The sequence below is a fragment of the Falco rusticolus genome, chromosome 11, assembly GCF_015220075.1.
Source record: "Falco rusticolus isolate bFalRus1 chromosome 11, bFalRus1.pri, whole genome shotgun sequence".
NCBI classification, from domain to species: domain Eukaryota; kingdom Metazoa; phylum Chordata; class Aves; order Falconiformes; family Falconidae; genus Falco; species Falco rusticolus.
Window position 1 is genome coordinate 6904524 of NC_051197.1, and position 18219 is coordinate 6922742.

Below are 18219 nucleotides of genomic sequence, written 5' to 3' on the forward strand. Positions count from 1 at the left end.
CATTGTATCTGGAAAGCAAAACTAAACCATCCCTGTTTGACTGGGGTGCCTGTTTGTAGGAATAGTGATGCAGCACATCCGTACTGCAGGTGGGAAAGCAGAGTTTGATTTCTAAAATTCATTCTTGTGAGTTCTTTTTGTGCAAATTTCTTTCAAACGCAATGATTAACTTTTTAATAAGCCATGGAAGCAAGGTTCTTTTGTCCACATATTAAATAGTCTGGCTTATTAAGTAAATAACTCTGTAATAGAACAACTTGCCACAGGGAGATACTTAAAAAGATAAATTGCCTTGTAGCAAAATTGGTAGTAGAACGGCAGTAGTAAAACTACAGTTAGTTCCTCCTCTCTCAGTTCCTGATATTTTAGCAAAAATATTTTTTTTGCTGATCCTCTATTATAAGACCTCAGAGCAAACATTTTTAAGTATATAACATGAAAGGGATATTGATTTAAATTTTTTTAGAATTATTTTCCCTAGAATTGTTTTTTTCTGTTGGTAAGTACAATATTGAGTTTTTGGGTTACTCCTGCATGCTGAGGCAGACTGCAGCGATGAGTGATATATGTGTTGACTAGCTCCTTAGCTGTAAATAAATAAAAAAAAATAATTAAAAAGAAAAGCCGTGCAGATGGCTTTGAAGTACATTCTTTTTCTGACAGCTAAATAAATCATTAATTGTGTCAGTACTAGGAAGTGTTCTTCTGTGGATTTTTAAGAGCACTCTTCACCATCCCCTGATCCATGCATGGAATTTCCATTAAATTTCATGTTTTTTTAAAACTGGTCTCTTTTTTTATGCTTGAAAATTAAGAGGCACGTGTACAGTCACTTACTCATATCTGGTTAGAGCTTCTCTACCTGGTTAACACTGTACTGAGCCCTTCCCTTCGGCAGCCGCACTCTCCTGGCGTGTAGTTGTCATTCTGCAAGGGCAGCAGCGCTTCCTGGCCGGGCTGTTTATCCTTCCTAAGAAGTAGCAGCTCAGCCTAGCCCAGTTTTGTGTGTATACACTTTTTATCTTCTCCATAATAATTTTATCACAAAACTTTTCATAAACTCTTGGATTACAAAAGCTTTCTGATGGGCAGAACAGCATAGTTACTAATATAAAAATTCTTTATGTGTGGCTTTGAAACCAGCAAATGAGTTAAATGATCAGAATTATTTCTGTAATTACAGATGCAAATAACGACCAAGGCTTTGATTCCACTGTGACAGCAGCTGTTATTGGAATTGTCATACCTGTAGGTAAGCTGATTTGATTTAACCTTTGAGGGAGATCATACCAAAGTGCTCGTGTAAATACACTCCTCTGGTTTTCAGGGTTGGGGGTGCAGATGAGTACAGGAACTGCTGAGACAGGGAAGAGCAGCCTGGCTTTGAGAAATTGTACAAGGTTGGATATTTACATGGGAACACCCCAGCAGATTCATGCCTGGCTAACAGGCCATTCTTTCCCCTTTCCTCAGTGGTCATTGGCCTGCTGTGCATGGGGGGATACCTCATCTGGAGAAACTGGAAACGGAAGAATACTAAAAGCATGAATTTTGATAATCCAGTGTATAGGAAGACCACAGAAGAGGAAGATGAAGATGAAATCCACATTGGGCGGACTGCCCAAATTGGACATGTCTACCCAGCAGTAAGTATCTGAGGAAAGTGCTGACAGAGAAGATAAATTTTGTTGCGAGGTTAGACGCAGAATTATCTCCAGCTGGTTAGTGTTGGTTATTTGCCATATAATGACAAAAACTAGAACTTACTTTAATAATCATTGACTAGGCAGAAGCCTAAACTTCTAGATGGCTTATGAAGTTGTCTTAGAATAGAGTAGTCCATATAATAAAATACTCTGTTCAAATGAAGAACAAGTGTCCTTATCAACATACCTAGTAAGCTGGCAAGTGTAATGCTACCTCAAGAGCTCAGTATGTGACAGCAGATAACTTATCCTCCACTGGATTCCATTGTATCTGAGGTTGGACTGCTACCAAGTGTCTAAACTGTCTTAAGGATAACTTGCGTTTCTCTGCAAACCAGGGTCCATATTAGAAGAGTCAGATCCCTCACAAGGAGGCGTGAATAGGGTTCAGTATGGAGTTCAGGAAATTTGCCTCGGCAATATTAAGCTTTACAGAAAGCAAACATTGGGTAGCAAGCCCTGTGTATGCAGAAGAGAGAGAACCTGTTCTGCGTGGCAGTTTGTCTGCAAAGGAGCCTCCTTGAAAGCAGCAGCCCTGGTGAGATGCAGCACTGGCAGTTAAAACAGCATTGTGTTTTTAAAGAGAGCATAAAGATCCGTAAGTAATGAGTGAAGGCGATATAGCTTCTATAGGCAGGCATGTAGGTAATGTCCTATATTATCTAAAGATCCTGCTAAAGATCACACTAGAAAAGGTGTCATCCCTTACAAGGAACTTTATCTAATACACAAGTGAAATAACTTTCCAACACCTCTTTTTTTCCACATTTGAGTGAGTGACCCCGGGGTGGGGGAGAGCAGTGCATAAAAGAGATTTGTCACAAATACACTAGGAAAAACCATGAGATTTTTAACAAGAAATACAAGTTAGCAACAGTATCACAAGTCACAAATTTTCTCAAGTGTGCTTTTTTTTCCCTTCACAGCGTGTAGCATTAAGCTTAGAAGATGACGGGTTGCCATGAGGATGAAGTTCCTGCTCCAAACAATACACTGAACAAATTTGTTTTGGATCACAGAACCTGCTTCCTCCTTTTGGTGGTTATTTATGTTGCAGAAGGGTAACCACAAAGTTATAATGAACTGCAAACATCCAAAGGATGTGAGAGTTTTGTATGTATAATCTTTTATACACATTTTAACTTGTTGCACTACCCATTTGTGATAGTGAATAAGCGACAGCTGAGCTACTAACTCTGTGTACATAACCAGCCAGACTGAAGGTTCAGTAGCTATTGCTTTATTTTAAGACTATATTTATAGATATTTTGTAAATATGTTGAATATGCTTTGTGGCTATCCATCAACATAAGTAAAACAAATTCTGTACAGGCAGTTTAGAAATATTTATTAACAAAATCTGGATTATAAGATCTGTTCTGTAAATATAGTAGAGGGGTGAGAGTATTTATTTTTTGTATGTTTGGCTTGCTGTGCATAGATTATCTGTGTATATATCTATCTAGTCTAGATAGATATATAGGCATATAAATATATACATATATAAAAATATATACATATATTTTAAAACTACTAGCCGACATTTATGAAAATTAGGGATAATTGAATTTTTACAGGATGTTTGAGAAGTTTGCTTTGAAATCTAAAGACACTACGTAAGAACGAGCTGTAGGTAAGACAGCTGACAGATAAAGCACTGCAGTAACGAACAGAGCTCCTTTCCAGACTGGCTCATGTGGTCGCTTTTAAATTTTCCAGAAAGATTCATCTGCAGTGCTCTGAAGAGCTAAGGCTTACAGCATTTCAGTCAGGAGAAACTCCTACAGCACCCCATTATTTTTTGTCTTACATTATTGCTTTTTACAGCTTGGTACAAATTTGATTGAGGTTTTTCATTTGTTTCTAAATGTAAATATAAATGCTTTTTGCCACTGGGAATCTTGCACCTGTCAAATTAGCTTAGAATTAGTAGAAACAAAGATTTAGCTGTAAACTTCTATACACCCAAAATCAGCCTTGTCACCCGGTTCATCAGGAAAAACTCAACACAATAACAAAGGTTAATTCCTTCCCTCCTTGCCCTTTTCGCCTACTCATACTGATTAAGAGTCCAAATTTAGGAGATGCTGTGGGGCAGCGTCTTGATTCAGTATGTAGAATTCTTTGAAGTGCAGCAGTTCCTTTCCACGTTACTGCCAACAGAGCAGCCTGCACTACGGCAAATCTCCCGTGCCACAGAGCAACTAGGCAAGGAGGTTAGAGGAGGTGAAAAATTCAGAGCTTTTTCAGTATCTTTGGCTGGGTCATCCTCCACCTTGCAGAAAAAAACCACTTTCTTTTTTCTCATCTCATTCTGTAAGATTCCCAGTGGATTCTATGGGAAGCAAATATACCTAACCTCCCACTGCGTAATGGACTAGTACCTCCCTGAACTGTACCAAAACCTAGGGAAATCTTCTTGGTGTTCTTACACCAGTCCAAGCTTTTGTATTCAAGTGAGTAGAAGCAACGCAGCCTGAGTAGGTTTGGGATTTTTTCCAAATAAATTCGGTGTGATGTGAGCTGGAAGTTGATTCTTGACTAAGAAAAGGAAGAAAGTGTCTAAAGACTGAGTATGCTTTACAAACGTAATACATGCTCTCAAAATGGCCTGCACAGACAATGCATAAATAATCAAGCATCCTTCTACGCAAATTTTAGCTTTTAAGGCCGCAAAAAAATAAGATGTCCAATTATTGGTTTAAGGTATGAAGCTCTTTGTACAAATCCATGCACTGTGTGCATGAAGAAAAAAACTGAGGAAAAGGCTGTATGTGATAACACTGTAACTAACAGACGAATGTAAATATATTTGAAAGTTCTACAGTTTTGATACTTTTTTAAGAACACACACAAACAAACCTGTATAAACCACGTATAAAAGGCTACAGTTTTTTTCCAAACTATTGTAAATGAACTCAATGTGCAGGGCTGATTTCAGCCTTTACAGATTTATAAATAACTACTGAGAAGTCAAACACCAAATTTGTTTTTTTAAGAAATTAATTATTTTAAATAATGGTTCAGATTGTTAGGATGATATTTAACATTGTAATCACTTCTGATCTCTGTCTTGTCATACTGAAGTTCTGTTAGAGTAAGTTCTTGCTTGGTGCCTTTTGTGTTTAAGTTTTTATGTTATGGACAAAAGGACCAGGGAGGGGCGGGGGGGGATCTGCTCTGTGTAACACTTGCTGTACTGACATCAATAAGGATTACTGAAAACCAAATGAAACGCATTTGTAAAACACTGCACAGTTTCTATAGAAAGATTAAATTTTTTTTATCTGGGACTACTGAAGTAGTTACTTCATAGTGCCTAAAATACTGTCCTAGACCTGGGACTGAATCATATTTTGATCTGAGTTTTCTTTAACTCTTCATTGTCCAAACCCAAAAGTGGGATTTGGGAATGCTGTTGTGTAGTGCAGCTGTTCAGCTGCAGCTTTACAGTAGCAACACCAAAACCAGTTCACATCCTCATATTCATTCTCTGTGAATGAACAGAGGGTTCTGTTCTGAATTGGCTTTCTCTGCCACTTTGCTTTTGGTCACCTTCGAATCACACTGAGAACCGTCCAGGGTTCGTTATTTCCTTGAGCTGAACAACTGCATCACTGATGTGTCACTGGAAGTTTTACTCGCTTATTTTAGTTACAAGTCCTCTGATCCTTACCCCCTGTGAGAAAATATTGTCTCAACGGTGCATACAACAAAGCTGGTATAGTTTTTAACCTGAACTATTACATGTTAGACTATTCAACAACTAGTTGCAAACTACTGTTTCTTAATACAGCTTTTGGTAAAGCATATCTACAGAAGCTGAAAAACTTGTTACAGCCAAACATGCACTCTTCTGCCATACTGAAAGAAAGGCAGAAATACTGCTCTTCTTGGAATCGCAGCAGGCAGCCTTTGGGGGTTTTTAAACATACAATCCCCTCTGGACACAAAGCCAAAATGAGATCCGCTGTACTAGAAGTACAATGATATCTTTAGCTGGAGACACAAGCGAGTCAGAAGTACACGTGCAGTGAGCTTGCTCTCTCTGCCCCTTCTCTTGTAAAAAATAAATTCTAGATAAGAAACAAGGATATTGTGAACAATGAGGGACGACTGGCACCATTTTCTGACATGACTGACTGGTTTGGGTCCAATATGAACTTACATACGGCATTTCCCTGTGCAGAGAGAAGCCTGAGCAGGCATGTGAATGCTTGAAAGACTTTTCCTCGTTTAGGTATGGCTGTACATCCCCTTTGGTCTGTCTCTGTGGGACATCTACTGCACAACTTCACTTAAAATTCAAGTTACCAGCACCAAGGGAATAAAGTGGCCATAAATACCAGTATCCACTGCTATGTACCTCTTGAAAACCAAGACAATACAATTGTGTATTGAATGACCGTTCTCTTTCCTAGGTAATTTGCAGGATATACTCAAAGAAGCATTAACAACCAGAGCACCGAAGCCAAGGCAACCTTTCACTGTCACGTGGTGTCACAAAGCCCTGGGAAGCAGTGTATTTATTGAAAGTAACTTTCAGTCCATTTTTGTCCCTAAAGGAACCCTGCCAAACAGCGAACACTTCAGACACAAATAGTTATTACCAAACTAATGTAGACTTCGGTACTGGTAATACCGGTGGTTTACTTTTCTATTTAACTGAAAAAAAAGTTTTTCTTACTCCAAAATATTTCTCCATTGCAGTTAAAAATTTTAGCAGAGTGATACAGTAGCAAATAGAGAAATTGCTGACAACAACAACAGTACCTCCAGGTCCAAACGGAGAGGACAGCACAAATGAAAAGATGTGAAAGAGCATCATAAGAGAGTCCCAAACCTGCCCAGGGCATTGAGGCATGCCTGCCAAAACAGCTATCTCCCGCTCCTGCCCCCCCCCCCCTTTTTTTTTTTAACTCTATGCTGTATTAGCAGTAAAATTGTACTTTTTTCACTTTTTAAACATAGTGACTGTATGAGATTATCCCTAGTAATACTCTTCTGCCTGCTTTCATTAAGATGCTGTACAACTACACATACTCCTAAATTCCTTTGTAACTCTGTTACCTTTCTGCCTTCTGCAGGAGTATGTGTGCATCATTTCCTGACACTGTGTTTGTTCTTCATCAAATCAGCCCTTTAACTTTCTGAAACAGCTTAATCCTGCCTTCCTAACTTACATCCTTGCCTTCATGAAAGGAGCTACAGCCATGGGCTATTGCAAGCATTCACTGCTTCGGTGCAGGAGTAGTGCCAATTTTGGTCGTCTCCTACACGCACAGCATCAGCATTGGAAGGATTCAAAGGGAGAACGACAGCAAGAGAGACAGGGAATTTAGATACGGGATACATAAGCCACCTTTTAGATTCAAGCCGCAATCCATTTGCACATTAACATGCTAGGTATTCAGTGGCCAGCTCAAAACACTAATTAACAAAAGACCCACACTCGCACACTCCCTCGCTCTTTGCAGGTCCTGGTGCCCTCCACCCAGACAGCTGTAACAGGAGCACTTTTTGTGCTGGCTGAGGGTGCCCTGGGAACAGCACCCTGGTTGATGACTGTATCTGTGCAGTCCCAGGTGACAGAGCTGTTTCCAGTTGTAGTTTTGGGCTTCTTGTGGATTGTCCTGATGACAAAAACTGGGGCTGCAGGTTTGCAGCAGTGTGTTTCTGCAACAGCTTGCAAACGATCATTCCTATGGCATGGCAGCAGGCATGTCCTAGCCAAGACTGTCATTTCATGACGAGGCACAATGTGGTAAATCCGGGGTGAACCAGAGCTCTCAAAGTCTGTGCCAGGGACAGGACCGTGAGCTCCTGCGTGTAAAGAGCAAGACTGAACCCTAATCTGCAATGAGATGGAGGAACAGCACACACCGGTCATCCCAGTCACAGGACAAAAATATGCAGAGCCACGCATTTAAGTAAATAATCTGAAGTCCCTGTGTACTGGGTTTAGTGACTCTGGGGTAATATATTTAATAAGGGGGAAAAACCCTGCACAACAGCAACTACAGCTGGGGAGAGGAACAGCCCTGCAGGCACCCAGCTCAGTGCAGGAGGGCAGGAGCTGCTCCCAGCATGGAGCAGAGAGATCCCAGCAGCCCGTGGGGAAGCCCACAGCCAGGCAGCCTGTCCCCACAGCCAGGCAGCCTGTCCCCACAGCCAGGCAGCCTGTCCCCACAGCCCACAGAGCCCATGGGGAAACATATCGAAGGCAGGAGCAGCAGGGACAGCAGGTGATGGACTGGCCACAGCCCCATCCCAGCCCTGTTGGGGGAGAGGCAGAAGAGACACCGGGAGCGAGGTCTGGCCCAGGAAGAGAGGAGCAGTGGGGAAAGGTGTTCTAACGTTGGGGTTTATTTCTCATCACCCTTCTCTGATGTAGATTCGGTAATAAATTACTTTTCACGAGTTGAGTCTGTTTCACCTGTGACAGTAATTGCTGTGTAATCTCTCCCTGTGCTACTCACAGTGGTAGCATCTACCAGAAGAAACCAACAAGCACCAGTTGAGGCTACATTCTTAGCTCTAACAGGAGGTTAGTATGCTAACTTGTATCTGAACCTGTGCATCAACATGCAGAATAAGAATTAACACAATTAAAAAAAAATAATCTCTTTCAAATTATTTGCAGTATTCAAATTTTACTGTGTACCTCAGTGGAAGAACATTTTCTTAAGGGTTTAGCCACAGCTGCCTGCTAAATCCTCCACACTGTTAAGGAAACCTTTGTTACGTGGTCAGCCATAAGGCAGCCATCTTAGCAGTGAGGCAGAAGTTGTGCTAAGTGTAACAAACAAATCTCCCTAATACTTCGATGGGCCCTAGCCTGGTGACACGGGTGGCCGACACTGGATTACAGCAAAGCAAAGGCTGAACCGATACTAGTATTTTTTGTCTTCACATCATAGAATCATTTAGGTTGGAAAAGATCTTTGAGATTGTCAAGTCCACCACTAAACCACATCCCCAAGCATGGCATCTCTTGTATTTAAACACTTCCGGGGATGGTGACTCCATCACTTCCCTGGGCAGCCTGTTCCAATGCTTGACAGCCCTTTCGGCAAAGAAATGTTTGCTGATACCCAGTCTAAACTTCCCCTGGCGTATCTTGAGGTCATTTCCTCTTGCCCCGTCACTAGTTACGTGGGAGAAGAGACCAACCCCCACCTGCCTACAGCCTCCTGTCAGGCAGCTGTAGAGCACGAGAAGATCCCCCCTGAGCCTCCTTTTCTCCAGGCTAAACACTCCCAGTGCCCTCAGCTGCTCCTCATAAATCAATATGAAGCTCCAGACCCTTCACCAGCCCTGTTGCCTGTTTCTAGACACGCTCCAGCCCCTTTACATCCCTCTTGTAAGTGAGGGGCCCAAAACCAAACACAGTATTCAAGGTGCAGCCTCACCAGTGCTGAGTACAGGGGGATGGTCACTGCCCTGAATCTGCTGGTCACGCTCTTTTGGAAAGCCAGGACATGATCGGCCTTCTTGGCCACCTGGGCACACTGCTGGCTCATGTTCAGCCGGCTGTTGACCAGCACCCCCAGGCCCTTTCCCACCAGGCAGCTTCCTAGCCGCTCTGCCCAGCCTGTAGCACTGGTGGGGCTGGTGTGACCCCAGTGCAGGACCCAGCACTGAGACTTGAAGACCCTCACACCACTGGCCTCAGCCCATCGATCCAGCCTGCCCAGATCCCTCTGCAGAGCCTCCTGCCCTCCACAGATCCACACGCCTGCTGAACTTGGTGTTGTCTGCAAACTGACTGAAAAGGCATTTGATCCCCTCATCCAGATTGTCAATAAAGATATTAAATAAAACTGCACCAAATACTGAGCCGGGGGGAACCACCTGTGACCCGTTGCCAGCCAGGTGTAACTCCATCTACTACCACTCTTTGGGCTTGGTCATTCAGCCAGCTTTTAACCCAGAGTAGTGTACACCCACCCAAGCCATGAGCAGCCAGTTCAGTTCTTCAGTCCTTGCGTGCAGGTAACAAAGTCAGGTGAAAGAGGAGAGGTTTATAACTACAGGTCTTGGCCAGGTACAATTGAGACTAAATAATGAAGACATTTCACATTATTCAGGATTTTATCTGCTGAGTCCGCCAATCAGGAATTAATTAGTTCAAATTGTAGTAATTTATCTTCGTGCATATATTCCCCCACTGGGACTTAGCTGAAAGCACATACATTCATTTAATTCAAGCTGTTACACATAAAGGGTAATGGAAAGACTTATGACCAAACATTCAAGAAAAATGCCTGAATCTATGTACTTTGATAATAAGGCACAGACCTAAATAAGATCTAAGCAAAGAGTACACCTTGCAGTAATGCTGGGAAGATGAACAGTACATGAGAAGTAATGTTTAGGTCTACGTTTTGACGACAAGAATTTTCTTACAAAGGCTAAGTTGACTTTTAGACTCCCTGTAATAATGAAAAACTTACATGAAAATAATTTAATGTAAATTTCCAATAATATTAGCAATATCCAAAATGTGTGCTGCATTTAAAGCCTGACCTCTATTACTGGAGAGGAAACTTGTGGTGAATACATATTTTTAATTTTGCATACAACCTTGATCTTCCCATCTGAAAAAAGGCCTAACACAGCTAGAAAAGACACTGAGAAGGTCAATAAGGGTAATTGAGGAAAATTCTACATTTTTCAAAGCTTCAACTCAGAAGGACACAACTGAGAAGATGTACAATATCTATATATAAAATAATTAATGGTGCAGAAAAAGCACTAGGATGTAATTATTCTTCTAAGTATCCATTACTAGATACTATCAGATAGGAGATGGGGCAAGTGGAATTAGTCTGATCCATATGACACTCCTGATTATCAGATTAGTAGTTTCTCATATTTGCTTTTCTTTCTTTTTTAACCATTGCCTTCCTTACTATAGGACATGGTAAAATTATAAAAAATACAATAACTGAAGCTTATCAGACATATTGTCCATATGAACAAAGCAGTTCATGGACCTCAAGGGCAGCTCTGGTTTCATGCAGAGCCACACCAGACAGTTACACACCTTTCCTTCCTTTATTCCTTAACATTTACAGGAGAAGGAAAACCTTCACAGTTTACCTTTTTCAGGCAACACCTGAGCAAAAGTCTTTTACCTCCATACTGCCATTGAGATCACAGTAGCACTTCTACACCTGTGCCTGCCTTTCTGTTCCTCACAGTTGCCTCCTGTGGTTCTTTTGGAGCACGTTTCTCCAATAAATACTTAATATGCTTTGTTTAAAAGGCAACATTCAGTAGAGTTGCTTTGACCACACAGGATTGTTAATCATACCCCTATGAGCTGAATGAGAAAGAAACTCTGGCCGGGATGTTGAACTTTTAAGACAGTCCTATCAAACTGCAAAAGAAGTAGCAGCAGTCTTCAAAACAGAAGCATCATCACCCAAAAAGACATATGCAGAGTTGCTCAGGCATTAAGACTGACAGTGCCTAACAAACAAAGAGTGTTTTTTTTTAAACTAATCAGTGTTAATAATTTCAAAATAGGTATTTTAGAGGGTTTTGTTGTTCACACAGGCCTTTTTATTATCAATACTAGATTCTTAACAGAGCAAAGGGGAACAACTGAGTTTTAAGGGCAATGGACCTGAGAAAAAAAGAACATTATTTACTCAAAGGAATAGAAGAGACAGTGTCTTTGCAATCTCAACATTACAAAACATGGTTGAGCATGCACCGCAAAGATTTTAAAGAACTGTGTACAATTATTTTCATTTCCAAAACTGACAGATAAACATGAGCTTCCAAGATCTGTACCACTGTACCATAAATACAAGCACTGTAAGAACAAGAAATTTTAAATAGTTCAGCTAGCTGAGCAAGTTCACTCTGAGAATAAGTTTGTTTTTCAACCACATGAGATGCCTCAACAAACTCATTTATGAACACTGATCTTTTTGCAGGAAAACGCCAAATCTCAAATCCTTTTGCCCTTTTGGGGTTAAGTAGACTGAGCTCCATCCCAGTGTGGTGAGGCATGAACTCTCCAAACTACACCTCTCTGTTTCTTCCTTTTTTTTTTTTTTTTTTTTTTTGTCTATTTAAGAACAACCCATTCAGAACCATCAGTGACTCTGACCATGAATACTCTTGCAGACTAAGAGACAAAACCACAGGGCTTTGGCTCACAATCCCAAACTACAGTTAAGATTGTTCCTTTGCCTTAGCTTTCACTCTTTGCTCAGGACATAACTACAAATGAACAGTGATGTTCTAAGCATCACAACTTATCTGGACAGCCACTAAATACAGAACATATTGGTTTTTTCTTCAGTCATGTTATCAGTTTACAAAAGGTCATATAACTACAATATATAAGGCAGAAAAACAATGACATTAGGAAAGGTATGATATTCAAAGTATGATCACTGGCTTAGATTCAGAGAACCTGAATATAAAATAATACAAATTTACACAGATAGGGATGCACCCCAAGCCTGATTTATATGCAACCAAAGACAAGATGTGGGCACACCTGTAGACCTAGACAGGTTAACTGAGAAGCTGTGACAGAAGCACCTGGCAGTGCTGTTGCTTGTGTTTGTAGTACATGACTCTGGACGGACTTTCAGCTACACTATCCTAGGAATTCGTTACAGTTAAGGCTCCCCATAGCCACAAGGTATATGGGGCTAATTGTTCAGGAAAAAACAGCTGAGCGGGAGCTATAGCTCCGCACAGTGAGCTTACCCAAGCTTTTCCCTGGTTTTCAAGAAACTGAAGCAAGGCTTCCCCATATGCATCTGAAACACAGCTTGAATTTAGTCAAAATGTACTCCTGTTCACAGCAGCAGGTGTTTTACCTTACCCACGCTGCCTCAGACCCTGCAACAAAGCCTGGTCAAATCAAGGAAGAATGGACTAAACCCACTAAACTTTCTCCTAGATTCCCCTAGCCTTACTGATTTAGGAAGAAATGAACACAGGTAAATCTATGTCTCTGCAACAGGATAAGACAGATTAACCTTCACATGCACTTATAATTCATAGTAAAAAAATGTTTGGTCGTTAATTCTTAAGTGAAACAATGCATGGTTTGAAGTACCACCCCAGGGCAGTCACAGGTACTTACACCATAAAAGTGCAAGTAAGCTATAACAAGTACACATCATCAGAGTTATGACCAATTTAAACATTAACCATTATCTTCCCAAGTCCCAAGCACTGCATAATATGTAAATGCAGCCTACACACACACTAATAAGCACTCAAGGAATGGTCAAATTTACCAAAAGCAAAGCCATAAGAACACGTTCTCTTAAACTCACTCCAGCCAAAAACAAATAAACCCAGCCTGGATGGATGTCAGCGTTAACATGCTCAGTAAGTCACCATTCAATACAACAAGCTGACAATTTCTGTTTTCCCACTGTGCCTTCAAAGCAGAAAGCAAATGGTCTCATTTGGCATCTACCGCATGGGTGGGAAGCCTATCTTGAATTAACTGAAGCGGGGGGGGGGAAATCATCAACCAGCAAGAAAGATGAGGTGACAAAAGCAAGACAGCAGTGGCTGGCATTTGGGAAAGCAACAAATATATATCCACAATAATCACACACAAAATAATATAAACTGTAATTTCATCAAAGATTTTAGCAAGTCTTGTGCACGGGAGCCATGCTGACAAAGTCACTATCATTCCATTCACATTGCCTGCACAGTGACTATGCAGACCAGTTCTGCGTGGATCTCGCTTTAAATTGTGACCGTACAGCAAACTACTACAGGTAATATGAACAACTACACACAAATCTCTAGTACCTTACTCGATAATATGCTGTCACTTCAGAGTTGGCATCTGTTAAGAGCTTTCACCTTGCACAGCAGATGGGAGTTTGGCAAATCCACCACCCAGAACTGAACAGGGCAGGGATGGGCCAGGGGAGCGAACTGGAGCTTTCTGAAGGGCGGACAGACAGCAAAGTGTCCAGCATCTGCTCACACCATAACCAAAACACAAATAGGTATTAGCATATACGTATATATTTGATGCAGTTATCTCCCTCTTTCCTGAGGGACCCACACACTGTCTGTGCTGCCTATACAGACAGGCTACAAAAGGCTCAATTCAATCAACACTGGAGCAACACCTTCTAACCGGCAGGTATATGGAAGCCTTTTCATTTCAGTGAGCCGATTCAAGGCAAAATCCTAATGAAGGCAACATGATTTGTAGTGTTAATGGCTATTAGTGCTATGAAGGCTACAGAATATGCTGACCATTGATTTAATATCTCCCTTTTAGAGCACTCTCTACCTTCATAACAAAAACAAGGCCAAAGAGCAATAATCTCTAGCTGCTCCTGCAGATCAGAAGTCTACAGCCATGTATTATTTTGATTAACATTTTCTCCTTTGAGAAAAATAAACACACAGTGCTATCAGAATATTTATGTCATCAGATCCAATGAATATCAAGTAAAATGTCAGATTATATTCATAAAGTACTAGCTACTGCTTTTTCAAGAGAGACTTAGCAATATGGTTTCCCTTAATCTATTGAAGATCATAGGTATCTCTCGCTCTTCAGGGCTTCAGAGAAGCTCTGACCCCAGGAAGCTACCCTTTCCAAATCAAGCAGAAGTTTTGCTGGCTGACACCGGTCTTATGCAACGCGTTTTGTCTACTTACCCCCATCTCTGCAGCAGCAAGTATCATGTATCTCTTCACCAAAACTTTTAAAAGAAAGGAAATAAAAACTAAATTATAACCAATGATGATACCTAAATGATAACCAAAGTATAAATAAAGTCTGCTTCCAGAGAGGATGAGAGGAACTGATACGGAAAAAGCATGAAACGTGAGTGACCTGAGACCAGTGGCAATTAGAAAGAAATGGAGAACAACTGGGCTGGATCTGGGAGGGGAGTGACCCCAGCTGACACTTATTCAGAAGATTTGATAATCCCCTCACAAGGATTTTTAACCTCAAAGTGCATACACACAGGTGCTGCTGACAGAGGAAACTGAAGCACCTCAAAGAGAAAAATTCACAGGATAACTTTTTATATGTGAATTCATGTCAGCCTTTAGCACCTGATCACTAGTACTTGTACTTGGTACACAGCAAAAATATTTGGCAGTTTGAAAATTGTGCTCACACGTAATTATGGTGCTGGCATTCACTACATTCAAGACAACTATGCAAAGAACTGCATGGTAATTTCTGATAAAAAGACAGGCAACTCCTCAAGCCACTGTTTTATGCTACTATGACAACACAGGAAGCACAAAGATGATTGCTTTCTTTTCTACCACTACCCTAAAATTAAGCCTTTCCCCACTGACACTCATTTGGCTAACACCTCTGGTTTGATGAGCATATTGAAGTCTTTTTTTAGTTTCTCTTTAATCATCTCAAAGACTGCTGGAGTAAAACTGAAGTCAGACAAATGGCCAATGATGAGCTGGCTGTAAAGAAAATGCTGTTTCCTTAGCAGAAGAGTTACATCACAAATTTCATGTCAGGCCTCAGTATTTTTAAACATTTTCCTTTTATTTTCTTTCTTACTTCATGCAAAAAACATTGTCTGAGTCAAAGACCAATTGCTTTGTACTTAGCCTTCTTTACTCCACACTTTCTTTTTGCAATTCATGTCATAAAATCTCCGCCCTAAACCATAACTCTATACCTCACTAACCTTACAGCTTTTGAGGTGCTCAGCAAAAAATGCACATGATACTTTATTATATGCAAAACCATTACCCCTCTGTAGTCTTTAAAACCATGTAAAACTATAAGTTAACGAGTTGCAATGTAAACCTAAGCATTTCAGGCTCCTGGTTAATGTAGAATATAATATTCAGCATATGATTTGTTGAGCTCTATTAAGGATGATGCGCTGTTTGTACTTACAGCTGTCTTATGATTTAATCCTTTCACTCTAATGACCAAACCATGCTCTCCAGCCATTGGTTCATACTCCAGTTTAGCAGTATCAGCTCCATATGCTGGTTCTGATAGATTCAGAGAAAGGATGCTTACGAAAGTGTCTATAAGCGCTACACTACATTAATGAAAAAGGATATTATAGTGGGAATCAACACAGAAATGAAACATTCAAGTCAACAGCTCTGAGAACAAGAAGTTGTTCATGCTAAGACCTTCAAACACCTGGTTAGGAATTATTTTTTTAATTCAGAGGATACACAAGGATGTCTTCTAGTTTCTTTGGCATGAGATTTAGAAACCCTGTATGCCAGAGGAATAATAATAATTAAAAATAAAAACTATCAGTGTATGATTACCTGCAGCATTCTCACAAGAATGCAGGGGTAACACCTACCTTGAATAAAGAATGAATTCTCAAGGACTATGTTACCTCTCAGTAAAATACATTTACTGTATATTAACAAAGCTGAAAAAAAATCTGTTAAAGGTAGGTGCACAGAAGACATTTGGAAGTTTCATGGCTTTATCTGAAATGGAAGTGGCCATGATAAGGCCAAAATACGTATAAATGCCTTTTATCACTTTAAGAAACATTTCATGATGGTTAAAAATTGTGAAATGCCCCAGAGTACTAAAATCCTGCATTTCTATCAAAAATTCAAAACCTGTACTGTTAAAACCTAGTGAAATATAGGCTTTTAAAGATACTTCAAATAAATTATTCTCTATTTCATGACGCTCTTAAGTAATCTTATAATATAACTACTACCTTTTACAACAGACAGTCTTGATCAAAGGTTAGTGGACATGCTACATGGAGGGGGATGTAATATATTCATAGAGTTACAAGCAGAAGACTGTGTAATATACACAGACTTTACTGCTGGTCTGTATCAGTTTCTTCTATGGCTACACACCAGAGATCCCTGGTTGTAGAATGTGCTGCCCACAGTTGATGGCCCATTCCAGCAGAGGCTTTGACAGCCTTCTGTTCTAGCAGATTATTCTGATTACCATAAGGGTTATAAGTTACGTTCATATTGAGCCAGCTGCACAAACACCTAGTATGCATTTCCTTTGTCCGCAAAAATATGCCATCTCCTACCTCTTCAAAAGATAACTACTAAGATACAGAGAAAATTAAATGAAAGAAAGGAAGACTTTATTTTAACCTGCACTGGACATTTTAATTGCTATTACTTTATCAAAGACTTAATTTTCTGTCTTGGTCTGCGAGGCAGATTATAGATACTTACCTCTTTGCAGACCTGTAAAGAAATCAAGCAGAAATGTATATAAACTGAGGCAGGAGGGGGAGGGGGGGGGGGGGGGGTGGCCAGGGAGAGAGAATGAAGGGAAAAGAAAAAAAGAAAGGGGAAAGGGAAGGACTGCAGAAACACTATCAGCTTCAACTGCAGTATGCAAATAATTTTCCTCTAGATTGTACTGTTTTTTCACCAATTTTTATACTTTGAACTACATCTAAAATTAAAGAGAACTTGGAATTGTAGTCACTTTGCATTAAGAACAGAAAAAGCCACCCTTCTGGTGAAAAAAGATTTAATGTTTATTCAGTTTGTAAACTGCTCAAGACTGGCATAATGTCTTTATCTGTTGCCATTATTTTTATAGATGTTAGTATTACCCCTCTATGTCTAAAGCAATAAAAAGGCCTCTAAAACAATAACAACAAATCCTCTTCCAGTATATAAATGCTACATTAAAAAGCTTCTCAATAAGAACTAAAGTGTCATCCTACTGAATATCATTATGCTAATAATGGTAATATAGTTTTATTTTGTATTTTGGGTCTGTGATTCCAGGTAGTATTTTCTGAGTATACAGAGAAACATGAATGTTAGAGGAGATGGAAGGGTTGTGAGATTTTGGGTTGGGGTTCCCAACTTTTTTGGTTTGCTTTTTTTCAGCATGCTGAATTGCAAGCCCCCAAACTGGTTCCTTCCTCTCAGATGCTTTCACTCCTGAGATGCCCTCATATTTTCTTAGTTAGAGCTCTAGTAGAATTCGGCAGGGTGTGTGTGGGAGTATTAAAAAAAAAAAAAAAAAAAAAAGAGGGAATAGACTGAGTTGTTAGAAAGGCTTTCAGTTCTTGGAGAAGCCTCATATTGAGAAGTTAGAGGTCAATGAAAAAGTAAGAATGCCAATTCTTGGTCACTGCCTTCTACTGACACTTCATTTTGAGACAGATAATGCAACTCATTCCCCTAAGGAAAGACACTACAGTGGAAATCTCTTTGAGCTCTTGCACAGTGAACAAAACATGAAAAACATCTATGTGAATCTAAGTGGCATATCGGGCTAGCACAGCCAAGACATTCAAGTTGCTATAACCCAAATAAAACAAAGATATAATCACATGCAAGCACCTCTGATATACTAGACTGCACGACAAAGTACCCAGTTGGAGCTGGGTTGACTTGGGACAGGTGAAGTTAGGGGGAAAAAGCAGAAAAGAGAAAACAAATGCAAGAAAAAAAAGAGCTTCAGCATCAGCAGAAATAATGCCATTTTAATGGACCATGGAGTATAAGGTACCCACCGAGATGATGACCT

At 40.2% G+C, this 18219-nt stretch overlaps 1 protein-coding gene and 1 long non-coding RNA gene across 3 annotated transcripts in view; one reads left to right on the forward strand and one right to left on the reverse strand.

Moving 5' to 3' along the window:
• Positions 1-5055, forward strand: part of LRP8 (LDL receptor related protein 8) — a 194220-nt gene extending 189165 nt beyond the window's left edge. For both annotated transcript variants that reach the window (XM_037404533.1, XM_037404534.1), the window contains 3 exons: positions 1184-1252; positions 1474-1646; positions 2633-5055. In XM_037404533.1, the coding sequence (XP_037260430.1) occupies positions 1184-1252; positions 1474-1646; positions 2633-2671 (281 nt within the window). In that variant the 3' untranslated portion in view covers positions 2672-5055. The remainder of the gene's footprint in view (positions 1-1183; positions 1253-1473; positions 1647-2632) is intronic.
• The window catches only part of LOC119155658, a 34951-nt gene that overhangs the window by 4844 nt on the left and 11888 nt on the right, over positions 1-18219 (reverse strand). The gene's annotated exons all lie outside the window — the stretch shown is intronic.